The sequence below is a fragment of the Mastigoproctus giganteus genome, chromosome 1 (assembly GCF_048544385.1).
Source record: "Mastigoproctus giganteus isolate SK-2022 chromosome 1, ASM4854438v1, whole genome shotgun sequence".
In the NCBI taxonomy this organism is placed as follows: domain Eukaryota; kingdom Metazoa; phylum Arthropoda; class Arachnida; order Uropygi; family Thelyphonidae; genus Mastigoproctus; species Mastigoproctus giganteus.
Window position 1 is genome coordinate 170,565,882 of NC_143575.1, and position 20,129 is coordinate 170,586,010.

The following is a 20,129-nucleotide window of genomic DNA, read 5'->3' on the forward strand; positions in this document are numbered from 1 at the left end:
TTATTGGAAATATTAAGAATATATTTAAAAAATTAAATAACAAAAAAGGAATAAGTTGGAAAAAATGTGAGTGTCCATTATTAAAATGTTCACAGCTCACCACTCAAGGATTAGTAAATGCAGGAAGTGGCTCTTTCAAGGTGCCAGGTAAGCATAAAGAAGTATAATCAAAACTTGCTCTGATTTTGAGATGAATTTCAATTAAAAATCGAAATTTGTGCAAACATAAGGCTGCAGAACAGGAAGTTCTGTACAAAGTGGATTACTAAGTGCCTCAATAAGAAATAGAAATGTTTCTAAATGGATTTGTGTCTGCAGTAGCTAATGCAATAAAAAAAAGAAAGGAAATGACTTCTTGGATCACAGTGACTATGGATGAAACATGGTATAAGCTTTGAACCAGACAGCAGGCAATGCATGCAGAAGAAACATCAAGTATCATCACATCCAAAGAAATTTCTTTGGCTGTGAAATTTCCAAGTCTTTCTTTCCCAGACTTTTAAAAGAGGCACCTCCGTAGCCAAGTGGGAAGGAGCAGCAGTGTGTAGAACACGCTTCTTGATTAGACCGGGGTTCGAGCCCGTCACCACCAAATACGGAGGATGCGGAAAGGTCAGGGAATGACCACTGCATATCCCCGGAGCAATATGGCCTTAGTTGATAATGCTCCTAAAAACCAAAATAATAATAACTTTTCAAAGACTGGGAAAGTTACATTCATGTCACTCTTACTGGATCTGCTGATGTTCCAATCCATCTGTATAGGTGAAACAATCAACTCACAAAATTATACACAAATCTTCAATGTTAACTTACAGAATCATTTTGCTACATGGCAATGAATGACCATATGCAATGTAACCAGTGAGAAACTGCACTGGGAAGTTACTGATCCTCCTCACCAGATTAGAACTTGTCATCCTGTGATTTGTTTTTGGAGGACAGAAATAATCATCAGGATGACTATTTCACATGAACAATGACATTAGTCAAGGAGATAAAATGTCTCCTTGACTAATAAGCATTCAAAATTTAGTAGTAATACTGGCAAATGATACAAGGAAGAAAGTTAATGAGCAAAGGGGAAAAAAAAAAAAAAAAAACACATCTCACTTCATCTGTCCATTTATCTAATTCTTTAAACTTATTCAGATTATCCACTTTCACAACGGATCAAAGCTTATTCCAACTACCCTCTGGCTGAAATTAAATTCCCATATATCTATCCTGCAACAATCTTTCCTTGATTTAAATTTGTGTACTTTGTGTGTGTTGTCTGAGTTAGAGGAAGGGTGCCATCAAAATTTACCTTACTTAATCCATTCAGAGATTCAAACACCTTAATCAGATTTCCCCACAGGTACCTAGTTTCCAGATGCTGCAATTTTCTGGTCTTTCTTGGTAACAGTACCCTTTTGTTTCCCTCACTAATCTTACTGTTCTTCTCCATACCCATTCCAAAAGATTCACATCCTTCCTAAAATGAGTCTTCCATACCTGTGTGCCATATTCAAGATACCACCTTACCACTGCCTTATACAGCAGGATAATTTTACCAGCAGAGATAAGAAGGTATTCTTATTTCTGCTGAAAAAATTCCTTATATCATTGACAAAAACCCATGAGCAGTCCTAGCAGCCCATCCACACTGCTCAAAGAATTTCATGTTTTTTTTTTTTTCTTCTTGACTACTTTTAGTGTGGTAATGCAAAACTGCAATTGCTACTTCACACCTCATCTGACTAATTTTCCCAAATCTGGTTGTAGTAGCATACCCTGATTACCATCATTATTCACCCTGCCAACTTTTATATCATCTGCAAACTTATGACATTAATTAAGCCGATATACCTTCATCAATATCATTAATAAATACTGAAAACAACAATGGCCCAGCATGAACCCTAAGGCACTCCACTACTAACATAGTCCAAGAAGGGCATTAGACATTGATAATCACTCATGTCTTCTCCCAATCAACATCCATTTGTCCATAGCAGTAACTTGCCCTAATACCACAGTGATCTAATTTATACAGCAGCTTTTCATGTGGAACAGTATCAAAAGCTTTTCTGAAATCTAAGTATGATGTTAAAATTATATTTTACATCCAGTGCTTTTGCTACTCCATCAAAGTATACAATGATTGGTCCAACAAAACTATCCCTTGACAAATCCATGCTGTGACTGCTGCATATCTATTCTATCTAGATGGTCATGCATTACTTTTTTATCCAGTGATGCCATTATTTTCCCTCAACCAGAAGTTAAGCTTACAGGTCTGTAAATACTCACTTCACCATTTGATATCCTTTTGTGAACTGGGGAGACATTTTCCCATCTGCAATCCACAGGGCCCCTCCCTGAATCCAGAGACACTCTCGTAATTATGAATACGACATGTTTGCTTTCTTGCTTTGCAGCTTCTTTTAATATAATTGGATAGATCCTTCAGCTCCAGGTGCCTTATTTATTTGCTTCAACAATTTCTCTTCCACTTTCTTCTCAGTTACAGATGCTCCCAGTTATAACCCATGTGTACATCTTATACAACTATTTTGTGGAACTATGTTCTGAAAACTGAACTAGATGAAGAAAGGCATAAGTGGCAAAATTGTGAGTTGCCTAAGTTTCCATGATCTGACATTCCCATAACTTACTTCTGTAAGTTATGGGGATAGAATAGAGGGCAGCATCATAATTGAACAAGATGCAAATGAAGTAGAATGCAATCAGAAAGAAACAGGCCTAAGGGTCAAACAGAATTAAAAATAAAGTTCAACAGATAAGCACTAAATGAAACTGCAATGGGTTGGCTCATTGATTGCAAAACTTAAAACAGATGGACTAAGTTAGCTATTATGTGGAACCTAGCTCTTGGAAAGAGAATATGAGGGAGACCAAGGTAGCTGTAGTGATGAAATGAAAGTTCACAGAGAATCACTTGATAAGAACTAAGGACAGTCTCATATACAAGTCAACTGCAGACCATCCATCTGCTGATCTGGTAATCATTCTCATCACCATCTCTAAATATTCTCTCAGGGATGAAGGATCACTCCACACCAGCCTCCCTCAAGCCAACTTTCCACGAAAAGAAATTCATAGCCAATGCAAACAATAAGTATAATCTATTCTGCAATCAAATCATTAAGGGAAGGTAGAGTATGAGAAGTTTTTTTTCCTGAGAATGTGAAAAATAAAAAAAAGTAGAGAAGAATTTTTTGCTTACATTAACACTAAAAAGGAATGGGATGAACCATTATGGTGCACCAGAAATGGATGGCATAACTATTGATGATCCTATTCAAACTGCTGACAAACTAAATAAATACTTAGAATCTGCAGTCACATGTGAAGATTTTTATGAATGAGGATATCAGAAAAAGAAAGAATAAGAGAAATTGTTGAAGCTAAAAAGAAATAAAGCACTTAGAGCTGACAGAATCTATCCCATCATATTGAAAGAAACATGGGGGGGTAAGCAAACCATCAGCCATAATTATGAGAGTATCAGTGGATTCAGAAGAGATCCCTTACAGACTGGAGATGTGCTAATGTCTCTCCTATTCACAAAGAGGATCAAAGGATGAAGTAATTACAGACCTGTAAGCTTTACTTCTGTGCAAAAGAAAATAATGGAGTCAGTGGTTAGAGAAATAATGCAGGATCAGCTTGACAGGAATGCAATTATAAGGTAATAACAGCACAAATTTGTTAATGTGAGATCTTGTCTGACTAATCTTATCAGCTGCTGTGGCACAGTTGCAAAGGAACTGAATGCGAAAAATAACTCTGACACCATATACCTAGATTTCAATAAAGCTTTCCATGTGAAAGAACACTTTGTTAACAGCTACTGCTCTTCGTGGGCTAATGTTTTTAATGGAGACCCTTAGGATTCAGCACTGGCCTCCTTACTGTTTTCAATATTGATGAAGGCATATCAAGTTTATGTTGAAGTCTGCTGATGATACACAGGTTGACAGGGTGGTTAACAGCAGGAATTGAGGTATGCTACTGCAGTAAGACCTAGAGAAATTAGATACATTGGCTGAGAAATGGCAATTGAGATTTAACATTGATACAAGGTGTGGCTATTAAATAACAAGACTGCACGTGCAGCCACTGCACACTAAGTAGTACCTGTGAAACAAGGGTACAGCAGTTGACCTTAAACCTTTCCCTAGCTTCGACATGCTCATTCAATTTGCAGTGAGACAGGTTTCCATTACTGTTTGTTTTTGCAGTTTTCCAGAAAAATGACAGACAGAAATTTATCTGTATACCTTTAAAGTATACAGATAAATCTCTTAAAAACAAACAAAAAAAATAAATCTAAATATAAATAAGGTCATTTTTTCATATTAAATTGAAAATAAAAACATACAATTTTACTTAACTTGTTAAAAGCACTATCACACACCACAATAACATTTAACCTCTGGCAGTTACCTAAGGAATCATTTGACTACCTTTCGTTTTAGCACCCTCAGATTCTGGCAAAATTCAAAAAAGCAGTTGAACAAGATCAAAATGACAGAAGTCCAATTGTTTAATAAAACTTCAATTATAACAAAACTCTGCAATATTTCAAAGACAGAGATGGAGAGCTCACCTTTCTAGTTTTTGGCAGTTGCTATACCTATTAATGGCAAACTAAGTTTGTATGAAGAACATCTGTTTCTCTAATATGATGATATAATTTAATTTAAACTTGGGTCTAGGGGCCGATCAACAAAGGAAATTCCTTTATAATTAACCACTCTCTTGTATATGCCTCCGTAGCCGAGTGGGCAGGAGCGGGAGTGCAGTAGCACACGCTCTTTGAGTAGACCGGGGTTCAAGCCCCTGACTGCTGAATACGGTCGATCTGCCAACCCGCACTGGACCAGCGTGGCAGATTATGGTCCATTTCCCTCAGCATGAATTGTTGAGGAGGCTTCCACCCTGCAGTGGGTTGATAATGGCTGCACTTTACTTTTTGTATGGAGATTAAGTTATATTAGCATTTCAAGTAACTAGTTTATCCGCAGTTGGTACCATTACCCTAAACTTTTACCACTAGAAGAAAGGTGGTATTACTTTGAGGCACTGTAGAGCTGTTATGAGAGTATACCAATTTATTAAGCTGTAAGTGTAGTATACTCACATAATAAATCAATCACATTACAATTGGAAAAAAATAATAATTTTTTGTTCAAATATTTAAATATTTTGTTCAAATATATATATATATATATATATATATATATATATATATATATATATATATATATATTAAACATTACAGTTGTTTGTTTGTTATTTGGTTTTTTAGGAGCATTAGCAACTAAGGCCATATTGCTCCGGGAATATGCGGTGGTCATTCCCTGACCTTTCCGCATCCTCCGTATTTGGTGGTGACGGGCTCGAACCCCGGTCTAATCAAGAAGCGTGTGCTACGCACTGCTGTTAAACATTACAGTACTAAAGAGGCACAGACAGCAGCTTCAAAAACTTCTGAAGGGGCAACACAAATTAAATACATGGTCAAGATAAAACTACATTTGGGACAGCAAAGCTCACTATCAAATACAACTGCCGAATGTTTATTGTTAGCACTGCAAAAAATTTTCTCAATGCTGATAGCAGACATTGCATTTGTTGTGCTAAGATTTGTTTATATAATAATACAATATTAAACACACATCATCAACCAATCTTTATGAAATATAAATAAGTAGATGATTTTAACTAGAATTAATTAGTAACAAAAAAGAAACTGAACAAAGTAGTTAATTTATAGTGAGCAGTTCTTTCTTTCAAAAATACTTTTAATTTCTGGCACTGAAGTACTAGAAATTAAAATATTTGACCCCCCCTCTCGACAAATATACTCTGAAACCTATGAAGCAACAGCGACATCTATTGTGTTTTATCACATCACGCTATGACTATCCACGTGACCTGTAAGCTTTACTACAATTTTTGATTCTGTGAATGCAATAAAAAGTGGTCCAGTAATGGAATGTTATGAGAGATACTGCTGTAGTACTGAAACATTTTAGGCAAACTTAAGAACTAAGACTCATAAGTCTATAAGAAGATAAATCTCATTTACATCAAGCAAGCTATTTTACAATACAGAAGATTAGACTCTTTCTACACATTGCAAAATGCATCTACTCCAGTGTGATTTATATAAATGACAAGCTTCTAATTTTAAACTGCCTTTTGCTACATACTGCATTCCTTTTCAATATACATAAGCAAGAGGACATACACAGGTATATACATTTCGTATATATAAAAAAAAAATTCCTGAGAAAACTAGTCTGATGCAATTTAAAGTATATTGTTATACACTATTTCTTCAATAAAAAAACAGCCAACACCTTTCTAAACTTCAGTGCTTATCATCCCCTTCATCACTCTCAAAACTAATAAGGGAATCATCTTGAGGGACTAAAAAATAAAAAAAATTCTAAATATTAACAATATATTCATTACTATTACTAAATATTAAAAATATATTCATTATATCTAAATATTAACAATATATTCATTATATCTAAATATTAACAATATATTCATTATATCTAAATATTAACAATATATTCATTACTATCAAGAGCAGGATATCTGAGGAGTTCCTTAAGAAGTACAGGGCAACGTTGGGAAAAAGTCAAATTCAGATAGAGAGTACCTGTTGAAAGCCTTGTCAATCAATTTGGCCCTGGACAGACTGGACAAGGCACATGGGACAAAATTTTTGTCAGAATGGTCTGTGCTTTTTAACAGAAGAGACTGCTTTTATAGGAATGGGATACACTTAGGGGTGCAAGAATATTTGCTGATGCTATCAAGGCAGTGCTAGGTGGATGTCAGAAAAGTGATAGCTTTGGGGAGGGTTACACAGACTAATACGTTAACTAGAGCCACAGGCAGAGATGAAAGCAAATCTTGCACTACTTCTATTGAAACATGCAGCAAAGCAATGTGTCAGAGATTTCAAGCCTTGCTATGGTTCATCGTGAAACAAGAAAATACGTGGACTGAGTAAGGAGAACAGCTGCATGTATACTTGCATATACACTAATCCTAGAAGCAATAAATTTGATGAATCTGAAGTAATGATTAAGTCATCAAATGCAGACATTGTGGGAATATCAGAGTTGAGTATCACTCAGACATGAGGGATGCAGAAGTTGATTATGGAGAGTAAAAATGTATACAGAAAGAACAACAGGACAGGTTATGCTCTTATTTAAGAAGCATATTAAATCAAAGGCTGTGGATCTAGTCAAGTTTCGCCAGTGCAATGCTGAGTCAGTTTGGTGTGACATAAGCAATGAGAAAATAAAAATGAGAGTAGGAATGTGTTACAAGGTGAATGACAGTGATGAGTATAACAAACATCTATACAAAGAAATAGTGGGCCAGGAAATCGGAATGTCTTATTAACAGGAGATTTCCAGATATTGACTGGAACCAGTGGGTAAGTCACTCACACACTTGCAAGGCTTTTGTGGATTTATTGGATGGCTATTTTCTACAGCAGCATGTTAGAGAGGCAACAAGAGGAAACAATACAGTTTATCTGATTATCAGCAGTGATTCTTCATGCATTAAGAAGCTGGAGGTAAAAGATGCTCTGGGTGTCAGTGACCACAGTATGCTGATGTGGAACTACTGTAAAGGGTAAACGGAAGGGTTTTGCTCCCGTAAGGGTGAGTACGGTGGTCTCTGACAGTTTTTAAATTCTATAGAATGGGACCGTCTGATGATCTTGCCAGCAACATATGTTAAATGGGAAGCATTCAAGGAAATAATTGTAGAAGCTCTATAGGCTTTTCATACCAAGAAATACCATTCCAGGCTTGGGCCTAAATAGATGTCAGATGAACTGATGAGATTGTGGCTGAGAAGAAAAATGCATGGGATGCATATAAATTATCTAGTGATACAGAAGCCTATGTTAGATATAAACTAGTCTATAATCAAGTCACAAAGGAGGTTAGGAAAGCTAAGGCAAATTACGAGAATTCTCTGCAAAAAATGCCAAGAAATGCAGCAGAGACTTCTTTGCTTATATTACCAGTATAAGGAAGTGGTTGAATCACATTGCAAGCACGTACCATGAATAAATACTCAGAGTAGGCATTTATAAAGTAAATTGTAAGCAAAAGGCCTTTTTGCTATAAAACAATATGTAAAAATATTTTAAACAAAAAATATTTACTCACAGTTTTATTTGTAGATGAACTCCATTCTTCTCCCTTTGCTAGTACTAAAAATATCGGTCACTTTTTCATAGAAATTGTAAGTTGGATTTTGCTCCATTTTAATTAATCTTTCCTTTTCAATTGAAATTAAAGCAAGTGACGAAAGCCTTTCATTTTTCATTCTATTTCTGGTGAAGCTTTTGATTCTTTTAAAAGCTGAAAACGACCTCTCAATAGAAACTGTTGTAGCTGGAATTGTTAAAATCAATTGCAGCAGCTTCACTGCTTCAGGGAACGTTTGTTCGAGTCCATTTTGAAACACGAAAGCAAGCAAATTTTGAATTGATTTATCTCGGAAAACTTGTGCATTATAAATTCCAGCTAGATCAGTTTTGAGTCTTGTGACATCTTCGATGTCACCTTAATTCTTTTCTAAACTTTCTAATGCATCCTTATCAATTTGACTAGCTAGTTTTTGAAACTTTTTACTATTGACTAATGAAATAAATTGTAAATTTTTAAATTTTGCCATATGCTTCAAGATATCATTGAATATTAGATAGAATATTCTTTTTCTTTCTTCTTTAATTCAACATTTTGTACAACATTTTGATTCAATCAAGTTATTTTCTTTGCAACATTCTTCAAACTTCTCATATATATCATCAAAATGTCTACACAGATCTTCGAGCAAAAATACTGTTTCATTGATTCTTTCAATGCAATATGGAATATCTATAATTTTAGTTTGTAAGATATTGAAGTGTGTCAGTTTTAATGAAAATTTTATCATAAACCGTATGAAGAAAAAAGTATGTTGAATCTTGCGTTAACCAATTATAAAATCCATTGCGCTTCACTAAGGTATCTTGAATCCCACAATAAAGGATTGCTATTAATGCTGTTGAAAAGTTCACAAAGGTCACTATGGTAGTGTAAAATAGTTTATACTAGTTTTGAGTTAGAACTCCATCACATCAGTGCAGCCTTTGGAATGTGTTTCTGCACTATATCATTCAGGAATTGCATTCATTTTGTAGAGTGACTGAAAAATAAGGTGAGACCCTCAATGGTCTTGAAAAATATTGTGCATTCAGATATGAATTTCGCTGAGACAGAACAAGATTCAACTCGTGAGCATAGCAATGAGTAAATAATGCTGATGGTGCATTTTCCTCTTACTTTAGCTTGAATGCATTTAAATGTGATGCCATTAACGATGCTCCATCATGTGCCTGTGCTATAAGTTTATCAGCACAGATGTATTTTTCTAAATTTTTAAATATGCATTCTGTTACACCAGTAGCTGTTCTGTCTTTAAGTTCATCAAATCCAATGAAGGCTTCTTTAATTTCAGAATGCAATACATATCTTAAAACTGTGGAACACTGAGCTGTATTTGAAATAGGAGTGTGCTATAGGCCTAATGACTCTGATGAGTATAATAAGATATTGTACAGGGAAATAGAGTGGGCCAGTAAATCTGAGAGTCTTATAATGGGGGACTTTAATTTCCCAGATATTGACTGGAATTTGTGGGTTGGTCACTCGCACACTAGCAAGGCTTTTGTGGATTTATTGGATGATTGTTTTCTACATCAGCATGTTCGTGAGGCAACAAGAGGGAGCAATACTCTTGATCTGATTATCAGTAGTGATTCTTCATGCATTAAGAACCTGCAGATAAATGAACCACTAGGTGGCAGTGATCACAGTGTGTTGAAGTGGGATTTACTCAAGGAGGTAACTACCATCAGAGGTAAAGGGAAGGGTTTTTGTTTTCGTAAAGGCGACTATGATGGTCTGAGACAGTATTTAAATTCTATACAGTGGGACCAACTGATGATGTTACCAACAGCAAACTCAAAATGGGAAGCATTCAAGGAACTAATCTTGGAGGCTACCAGGCTTTACATACCAACTAAGAAATATTGTTCAAGGTTTAGGCCTAAATGGTTGTCAGATGAGCTAATGAGACATGTGGCAGAGAAGAAAAATGCATGGGATACATACAAATTAATGGGTGACATGGAAGCCTATGATAGATATAAGTTGGTCTGTAACCAAGTCACAAAGGAGATTAGGCAGGCAAAGGCAGACTATGAAAAATCCTTGGCAAAGGATGCAAAGAAAAACAGAAAAGAGTTTTTTACATACTTGAACTCGAAAAGGAAAGGGATGAATCAGATTGGTCCACTGGATATTGATGGTTCAACAGTTGAGGATCCTGCTCAGGTGGCTAACAATCTAAACGAGTATTTTGCATCTACATTCACGCATGAGGAGTTATTCAGGAAGGAGAATGATGTAGGTAAAGTAAACATTGGCAGTGAGCTGGATGATTTTGTAATAACTGAGAGGAAAGTGGAGGAGAGATTGTTGAGGATAAACATAAAAAAGGCACCTGGGGTGGATGGGATCTATCCAGTTATATTAAAGGAGGCAGCAAAGGAAGTATGCAAACCCCTAGCCATAATTATGAGAGCTTCTTTGGACTCAGGGGAGGTGCCCATAGACTGGAGATGTGCAAATGTAACCCCAATTCACAAAGGAGGATCAAAGGCTGACACAAGTAATTATAGACCTGTTAGTTTAACTTCTGTTCCAGGTAAATTAATGGAGGCACTGGTTAAAGAAGCACTGCAGGATCATCTAGACAAGAATTCAGTTATAGCTCAGACGCAGCATGGTTTTGTTAAGGGCAGGTCTTGCCTGACCAATTTGATTGGATACTATGATGTAGTCACAAAAGAACTGGATGCAGGGAATAACTTTGATATTATATATTTGGATCTTAGAAAGGCTTTTGATACTGTTGCACATGGAAGACTGCTGCACAAATTGGAGCAGTGTGGCATTGGAGGCAAATTGCTGCTATGGATAAGGGGATGGTTGAGTGGCAGAAGACAGAGAGTGGTAATCAATGGACACTGCTCAACGTGGACTAATGTTATTAGTGGAGTTCCTCAAGGTTCAGTGTTGGGTCCGTTGTTGTTTTCGGTGTTTATGAATGATATTGATGATGGGATATCAAGTTTAATGTCCAAGTTTGCAGATGATACAAAGGTTGGCAGGGTCGTTAAGGACAATACTGACGCTATGCTGCTGCAACAGGATCTGGAAAGGTTGAACAGATGGGCTGAGAGGTGGCAAATGAGGTTTAACATCGACAAATGTAAAGTGCTGCATATGGGAAACAGTAACCCCAGAGCAACGTATCAACTCTGCGGTACTACACTGACAGTGGTGGAGAATGAAAAGGACCTGGGGGTAATTGTGCAGGCAGATATGAAGTTCTCTGAGCAGTGCAGACGAGCTGCAAGAGTAGCGCATGGTGTCTTGTCAATGATATACAGGAATTTTTCTAGCAGGGATAAGGAGGTGATTATTCCCTTGTATAAGGCAATGGTAAGGCCACATCTTGAGTACTGTATACAGGTCTGGAGGCCTCATTTCAAGAAGGATGTAGAGCTGCTGGAACGGGTACAGAGAAGGGCAACAAGATTAGTAAATGGAACAAAGGGTTGCTCTTACGAAGAAAGGCTTAAGTTTTGCAAATTACAGAGTCTGGAGACTAGGCACCGGCGAGGTGATCTGATAGAGGTGTATAAGGCTTTGAATGGTTTGAGCATGCTCAATGCCAATGGGATTCTTCATCTTTCTCAGAATAATCACCTCAGAGGGCATAAATTCAAATTGAGGAAGGACGGATGTCGGATAGATGTGCGGAAATTTGCCTTTGGCCAGCGGGTGGTTGGTTGGTGGAACCGACTTCCATCACTTGTTGTTGAAGTTGATAGCCTAAACAAATTTAAAGCTCAACTGGACAGGTATTTCGAACGAACGGAGGGGTGAAATGGGAGTGGGTGTTTTTTTTTTTTTTTTTTTTGGCTGATGCTGAATAAGCTTGCTTTCTTGCATCATATGCCTCTGCTAATGCTAATGCTAATGCTAAATATCAGTCGTTTCATCCACTTCTATAGCAATGAATGGGGGTCTTGCGATCTCTTCTTTAATATTATTTCCTACTGCTTCGATCAAGCCATTTTGGATCTTGTTAGAAACACCAGAAAAAACTGATTATCTCTGTAAATGTTGTTTCAATTTTTCATCAAATTTTGTTGTGGAGTTCAGTAACTCAATATAGTTTCCACAATTCAAAGAAGATTTGCCTTCATTATTACCACGAAAAGCAAGTTCTTCTTTAATCAAAAAGCAAGTAGCAGATATTAATTTTTGCAGTATGTCTCTGTTCTCCTTCACCTTTTTATTGTGAATTTCAACGCTAAGGTTTTTTTCAGCTTATCTATGCTCAAGTCGATTCGTGTAGATCCAAATGTTTTCAATGATATTTGGCTTTCATAATGCGCAGCAGATCTTTCGTATTTATTTAAAGCATTAGGCAAATTATTTAAATCACAATATCCGGTTCTTACCCACAAACTTTCACTGGATATGGAAAATAAGAAGCATGGGAAACAAAAGAGTCTATTTGTTGTAATATAGCCACAAAACCAATCTTTCTTGCTGTACCACACAGTTCAAAATATTCTTATTATTTTTGTCCCTTTACACTGTTGAAGTTGTTTCAGTTCTGGTGTTGGTCTTCCTCTTTTAATCACATTACACTTTTCTTCATTAGACAGATTAAAAAAAATTAAGAGACTCACTGTCCATATTTGAAAAGGAATAAATTTTGAAATAAAGTATTTGTAAAGTAATGAAGTATCAGCTCTATTACTAGAGGCAAACAATGCAACAACACACATGCGTACACTCTCAACTCTGCAAAGACCGATGGCACAAAGGAAGTGAAGGCAGGAATTATGTTGCCTTTAATGTATTTAATGCATCTGGAGCTGCTTAACACGGCATGTGGTTTAACAGTAACGTGTTAGTATATATATTGAGGTTGAAAGGCACAGAGAAATTGTGCCTGTCTAACCTCAAAATATACCTATTTATGAAATAATACATTATATTTCATGCATTAAATTAATATTTTTATAATGAATTGGAAATCATTTAATTTTTATATTTAATAATTTTAGTCTGGCTAGGCACTGCCTACCCAGAGGGCACATCCCTGTCACATTGGTCCACTTGACAACAATAGTTTAAATGTTAATGATCCTGCCTAGTTGGCTGACAAACTGAATAGGCATTTTGCATCTACACTCACTCATGGAGAGTGCTTTATTGTAGAGAATTCCAGAAATCCATCAGAATCTAACAGGGAGCTAAATGGTTTTGTGAAAACTATGGGATAAGTGGAAGATTGAAGTCGAACATAAAAGACACCTGAGATGGATGGTATCGATCCAATTATATTAAGAGAAGCAGCAAAAGGAAGTAAGCAAGCCCTTAGCCATAATTATGAGAGAACCTTCACTATGGATTGGAGATATGCGAATGTATCCCCAATTCATAAAGGGGAATGAAAGGGTGACATGACTAATTACAAACTTGTTAGCCTAAATTCTATTCTGGGAAAAATAATGGAGTCTCTGGTTAAAGAAGTAATGCAGGAATGCACAATAACACCAAATAACATCAAGCTAATGACAATCCTGTGGTTGGAAACATCTTGTGATATGAGTGGCCGATGGAGACTGTGACTTATGAAGGTAATAGAAAGGCTGTCAGTCAAATAACAATACAGTACAACAGTGTTAACCAAAGAGACATTTTTGGACTACACAGCAGATCATATACAGTTAAAGATGCGGTACTGTAGCAGAAACAGAACTGAGTTCCACTCCTTTCAGAAAAAAACAAGAAGGCAGGGTTACAGTGGGCTCAGGAACAGTGCAGCATTGAAAAAATGCTGCCTTAATGAATCCTGGCTCCTGCTCTTAACACTGATGGGAGGGAAGAATACAGTGAAAACGGCAAGCAGCCACAGACCCATCCTTCCAGGTGTCAACAATGCAGGCACGTGGTAGCATTGCAATGATGTAGGGAGTCTTTTTTTATCACATACACTGAATCCCTTGATAACAGTTTGGATGTCATGGTTTATCTGGAAACTGCTTCCAACCAAGTGCATCCCTTCATGGCTACAGTGTATTCGTTGGAAAAATGGGTTCTTCCAACAGGATAATATGCCAAGTTACATGGCTGGAAAACTGTACAGAACTGGTTCCAGAAACATGAGTGGATTCAGTCTACTGCAATGGCTTCCCTAGTTACCAGATCTAACCTACTGAACACCTGTGGGATAAGATGGAACAAGTTCTTCAGAGCAGAGATTTGCAATCACCCAATTTGTAACAACTGTGGGAAGAAACTGGGTCAACATGGATGCATTCCTGTGTTAGGCTTTTGACACCTCACTGAGTTCATTCCATAATAAATCCAGATACACCGTTACTTTTGTAATAAAAAAAAATCATAAAAAAACAAAATTTATACAAAACTAAACTGGTATTTAACGCATCTGTACATTTAAAATAAAATTACTTATATTTAAAAGAGTAAGAGATTACCTCAATCTTTTGAGTAGAATGCTTCCAGTCAATGCTCTCCAAATGTAACTAAAAATTAATAAATTCGACATGCAGCAGAATCGAAAGCCTAGGCTTTCAATTCCGTTGTAATATATTTTCCCGGATAGTGACTGGAATTTGTGGGTTGGTCACTCGCACACTAACAAGGCTTTTGTGGATTTATTGGATGATTGTTTTCTACAGCAGCATGTTCAGGAGGCAACTAGAGGGAGTAATATTTTTGATCTGATTATCAGTAGTGATCCTTCATGCATTAAGAATCTGCAGATAAAGAACCCATTAGGTGGCAGCGATCACAGTGTGCTGAAGTGGGATTTACTCAGAGGTAACTACCATCAGGGGTAAAGGGACAGGTTTTTGCTTTCATGAAGGCAACTACGGAGATCTGAAACAGTATTTAAATTCTATACAATAGGACCAACTGATGATGTTACCAACAGCAAATTCAAAATGGGAAGTATTCAAAGAATTAGAGACATGTGACAAAGAAGAAAATGTGTGAGATACATATAAATTAATGGATGGCACGGAAGCCTACGATAGATATAAGCTGGTCTGTAACCAAGTCACAAAGGAGGTAAGGCAGATTATGACAAATCTTTGGCAAAGGATGCAAAGAGTTCTTTACTTATGTAAACTCTAGAAGGAAGAGATGATTCAGATTGGACCACTGGATATTGATGGTTCAATTGTTGATGATCCTGCTCAAGTAGCTAACAAACTAAATGAGTATTTTGCATCTACATTCAAACATGAGAAGTTATTCAGGGTGGGGAATGCCAGAGGTGAATTAAACTCTGGCAGTGAAATAGATGATTTTGTAATAACTGAGAGCACATTAGAGAAATTGTTGAATATAAACATAAGAAAGGCACCTGGGGTGGATGGGATCTATCCAGTTAAAGGAGGCAGCAAAGGATGTAAGCAAACCCTTAGCCATAATTATGAGAGCTTCCTTTGACTCAGGGGAGGTAACCCATGAACTAGAGATGTGCAAATGTGACCCCAATTCACAAAGGAGGACCAAAGGGCGACAAGTAATTACAGACCTGTTACTTTAACTTCTGTTCCAGGGAAATTAATGGAGGCACTGGTTGAAGAAGCCCTCCAGGATCATCTAGACAAGACTTCAGTTATAGCTCGGATACAGCATGGTTTCTTTAAGGGGAAGTCTTGTCTGACCAATTTGATTGGATACTATGATGTGGTCACAATTGAACTGGTTGCAGGGAATAACTTTGATATCATATATTTGGATCTTAGAAAGGCTTTTGATACTGTTGCACATGAAGGACTGCTGCACAAATTGGAGCAGTGTGGCACTGGAGGCAAATTGCTACTATGGATAAGCGGATGGTTGACTGGGAGAAGACAGAGTGGTAATCAATGGACACTGCTCATCGTGGACTAATGTTATTAGCGAAGTCCTTCAAGGTTCAGTGTTGGATTCATTATTGTTTTCTGTATTTATAAATGATATTGATGATGGTATATCAAGCTTAATGTCCAAGTTTGCAGACGATACAAAGGTTGGCAGGGTTGTTAAGGACACTACTGATGCTATGCTGCTGCAACAGGATCTGGAAAGGTTAGGCAGATGGGCTGAGAGGTGGCAAATGAAGTTTAACATTGACAAATGTAAAGTACTACATATGGGAAACAGCAACCCCAGAGCAACGTATCAACTCTGTGGTACTACACTGACAGTGGTAGAGAATGAAAAGGACCTGGCGGTAATTGTGCAGGCAGATATGAAGTTCTCTGAGCAGTGCAGATGGGCTACAAGAGTAGCTCATGGTGTCTTGTCAATGATATACAGGAATTTTTCTAGCAGGGATAAGGAGGTGATTATTCCCTTGTATATGGCAATGGTCAGGCCACACCTTGAGTACTGTATACAGGTCTAGAGGTCTCGTTTCAAGAAGGATGTAGAGCTGCTGGAACAAGTACAGAGAAGGGAAACAAGATTAATGGATGGAACAAAGGGTTGCTCTTACAAAGAAAGGCTTAAGTTTTGCAAATTACAGTGTCTGGAGACTAGGCACCGGCGAGGTGATCTGATAGAGGTGTATAAAACCTTGAATGGTTTGAGCATGCTCAATGCTGATGGGATTCTGCCTCTTGCTCAGAATAATCACCTGAGAGGGCATAAATTCAAATTGAGGAAAGACAGATGTAGGATAGATGTGTGGAAATTTGCCTTCAGCCAGCATGTAGTTGGTTGGTGGAACAGACTTCCATCCCTTGTTGTGGAAGTTGATAGCCTAAATAAATTTAAGGCTCAGCTGGACTGGTATTTCGAACAAATGGAGGGGTGAAATGGAAGTGGGTTTTTTTTTTTTTTTTTTGGCTGATGCTGCATAAGCTTGCTTTCTTGCATCATATGCCTCTACTAATGCTAATGACAAAGGCATAGCTGTTTCAAATATTGACCTTGGGAAGGTGTAGTCGCTCTGTTATGGCCCGATCTAGGTCTTCTCTTCACATCACCGGTTTCACCCTTTAACAGCACCCGGGATGCTGTTTACTAGTGGCAGCCTATTTTATCAGCGATAGCACTCGTAGAAAGCCCTCCTTGGGACAGAGCGACACCTACACTTTTTTTCTTGGTGTCAACTGAAAATATGGAGCCATGTTTACACCTCCACAAAACAGGATACTAATGAGTGTGTTACCCTTACAACACTGTATTTATAGAAATGGCTGATGCAATACCTTTCAATTACTGTCTGATGCAATAGAAGCATTATCTGATGCAATACCTTTGCTTTGAGACAAACAAAATGACTAATCAAACAATATCTTATATGTTTCACTACAAATGTTACTTTTTTTTAAGGTGGTGAGTTTTTTTGTCTGCCACTGTAGGTAATAAAACCTGTGTGTACTGTCAAATTACCATATCCCCAGGACAGATCTGGTGGCCATCCTCCCACACATGCACCTAATTGTCAATTGATCAAAATCAGCTTCCCTAAATAGCATCTTTGTGCTCCTTCGTACTACCATTTATACAACAACCTATCTCACCATTATCCCATGCCTCACACCCATATACTCCAATGCCTCCTGTGGTCTTCCATCTAAAAGATGTCAGAAGAATTTTGAACAGTTTAGATGCCAAGTAAGTGTCAGTTCTTGATGGCATTTCTCCACATGTTCTCAAAACCTGTGTGCTCCTGAACTTACTCCTGTTCTGCGTTGCCCTTTTTCTTATTCCAAAGGTGTTTTCTCTTCTGTTTGGAAATTTACTCAAATTCAGCCAGTTCCTACAAAGGGTGACAAATACCTCCCATTCAGTTATCATCCCATTGTATTATTTCTACCCTTTCTAAAGTAATGGAGAAATCCAGTAACTGCCAACTCCTAAAATATATAGAAACCTTCCATCTGATCAATAATCACCAGTGGATTGTGTCAGTGTTGATCCACTGGTGATATATACTGGCTTATGTTACTCATCAATGTACAAATTCAATGGAAATGTTTGGTGAAACTCAAGCTGTTGTTTGTTTGTTTGTTTGTTATTTAGTTTTTAAGAGCATTAGCAACTAAGGCCATATTGCTCCGAAACTCAAGCAGTCATTCTTGACATTTCAGAGGCTTTGATTGCATTTGGCATAAAAGTCTTCTAAATAACCCTCCATCTTATGGTTTGACAACTGTTTTTTGTAATTAGGTATCCAGTTGTCTCTCTTGCTGCTCACTGTGGGTGATGGTAGACAGCTCTGTGTACTAACTTCTCCACTAAAGCTGGTATTCTCTAAGGTTCAGTTCTTTCTCCAACTCTCTTCCTCTTGTATATTAATGACCTTCTTCCACTGACTGGAAATCCTATTCATAGTTCTGCTGATGATAGCACCTTGCATTCCACCTTCCAATTTGAGAACCCTTGTCCAGCACAATATCTTCAACTGCTCAAATATCCGCTGCTAATTCCTTAAATGCTAATCTCCAGGTAATTTTCCACTGGGGCAAAAGTAAATTTAGTTAATTTCAATCCTTCTAAAACTGATTCTTATATTTTGCAAAAAGGATTCTTCTGCTCCTATGCTTATCTTCAATGACACACCCACATTTCTAGGCAAGATCGCATATCTCTATTAGGGATGATCCTGACTTTTAATTTGTGATGTCACATCACAAATATTGCTTCCTCTGCATCTAAAAAGCTGGGTTCTCTCTTTCAGCATTACTCTTCTTCTTCTAAATAGCTACTCACTTTGTACAAATTTCAAATCTGTCCTACCATTGAATATTGTTCCCACGGCTGGTGTGTTGATTCAATAACCTCTAACAGGCTTCTAGACAACATTTAAAAGAAAGCAGTTAGATTAATTAACGACCCATTTCCTGCAAACTCTCTCCACTCTGTCTCATAGATATTCTGTTTCTGCTGCATGCCTTTTCTGTAGATACTACTGCAATAGACCCTGTTCTTCTGAATTGGCTTTATAATTCCTCTTTGCTCTTTCAAACCAGTCTGAACATATGCCATAACTAGTCAGCACCTCTTTACTGTCCAACTTCAAATTTACAGAACCAACTTTTCTTCTTCCTAATTTATTCTTTCAACTTCTGTTTTCTGGAACCACCTTCCTTCACACATTTCCTGGAAATTATAATCTATAGAAATTCAGGTCTGATATCAGCAAGTATCTTCTTTCATCATCTCAACCTGAGCATGGTACCAAGTACTACAGATTCTAATACCCTTCAGTGTTAAGGTTTTTTTTAAAAAAAAAAAAAAAGCTTCCTCTTCCCCTATCTCCATTTGTTGCACAATTCCTAAAAAAACTCCTACTGTTCTTAATAGTATAAACCGTATTACCCACAAATAGGGTAATATGGCCTATATTATTAATTTTGCCACAAACCTCAACTTGTGTGTTTTAGTGATCCAATAAATGACACTATCAATCATAACCCCCAGGGGCTTATATCTGGTGAGTATGGGCTTGGCACACCCAGGGTCCTGAGTTGGATATCATCATTCTTCTCTTTCTTGGTGATTCCTTTCTACTGCTATCTCTCTCTCTCTCTCTCTCTCTCTCTCTCTCTCTGGGTAACTCGGAAATTTTTTTTTGGCCAGTGCAGCACAAGCCTCAGGCTTCCTTGCACCCTATGGCTAATTATAATAATAATAATGGTAAATCTGGTTTATGCATCTTTGGTAATCCATAAAAACAGGGATGCTGGCAACCTGCAGCATGTGGTGACCAATACATATCAATCTTTTCATCATATGCCCATCCATGAAGCAATTTATTAATGTTAACTCTACAAATCAAAGTGGATTCCACCTTACTAGTCCTTATGATCCTGTAGTGAAGATAATGCTTTGCTGTTATAATCGTTTGTCCATAACCACAATTTGTCTACCCTTGTCTACAGGTAAAACTACCAAATCCTG

The 20,129-nt window shown here is 37.2% G+C and overlaps 1 protein-coding gene across 1 annotated transcript in view; it reads right to left on the minus strand.

The window, feature by feature from the left end:
* Positions 1-6,381: 6,381 nt before the first annotated feature.
* Positions 6,382-20,129, minus strand: part of LOC150091250 (pleckstrin homology domain-containing family J member 1-like) — an 81,109-nt gene continuing 67,361 nt past the window's right edge. Inside the window, exon 7 of the mRNA XM_090382986.1 lies at positions 6,382-6,447. Coding sequence (XP_090239112.1) covers positions 6,389-6,447 — 59 coding nt within the window. The 3' untranslated portion in view covers positions 6,382-6,388. The remainder of the gene's footprint in view (positions 6,448-20,129) is intronic.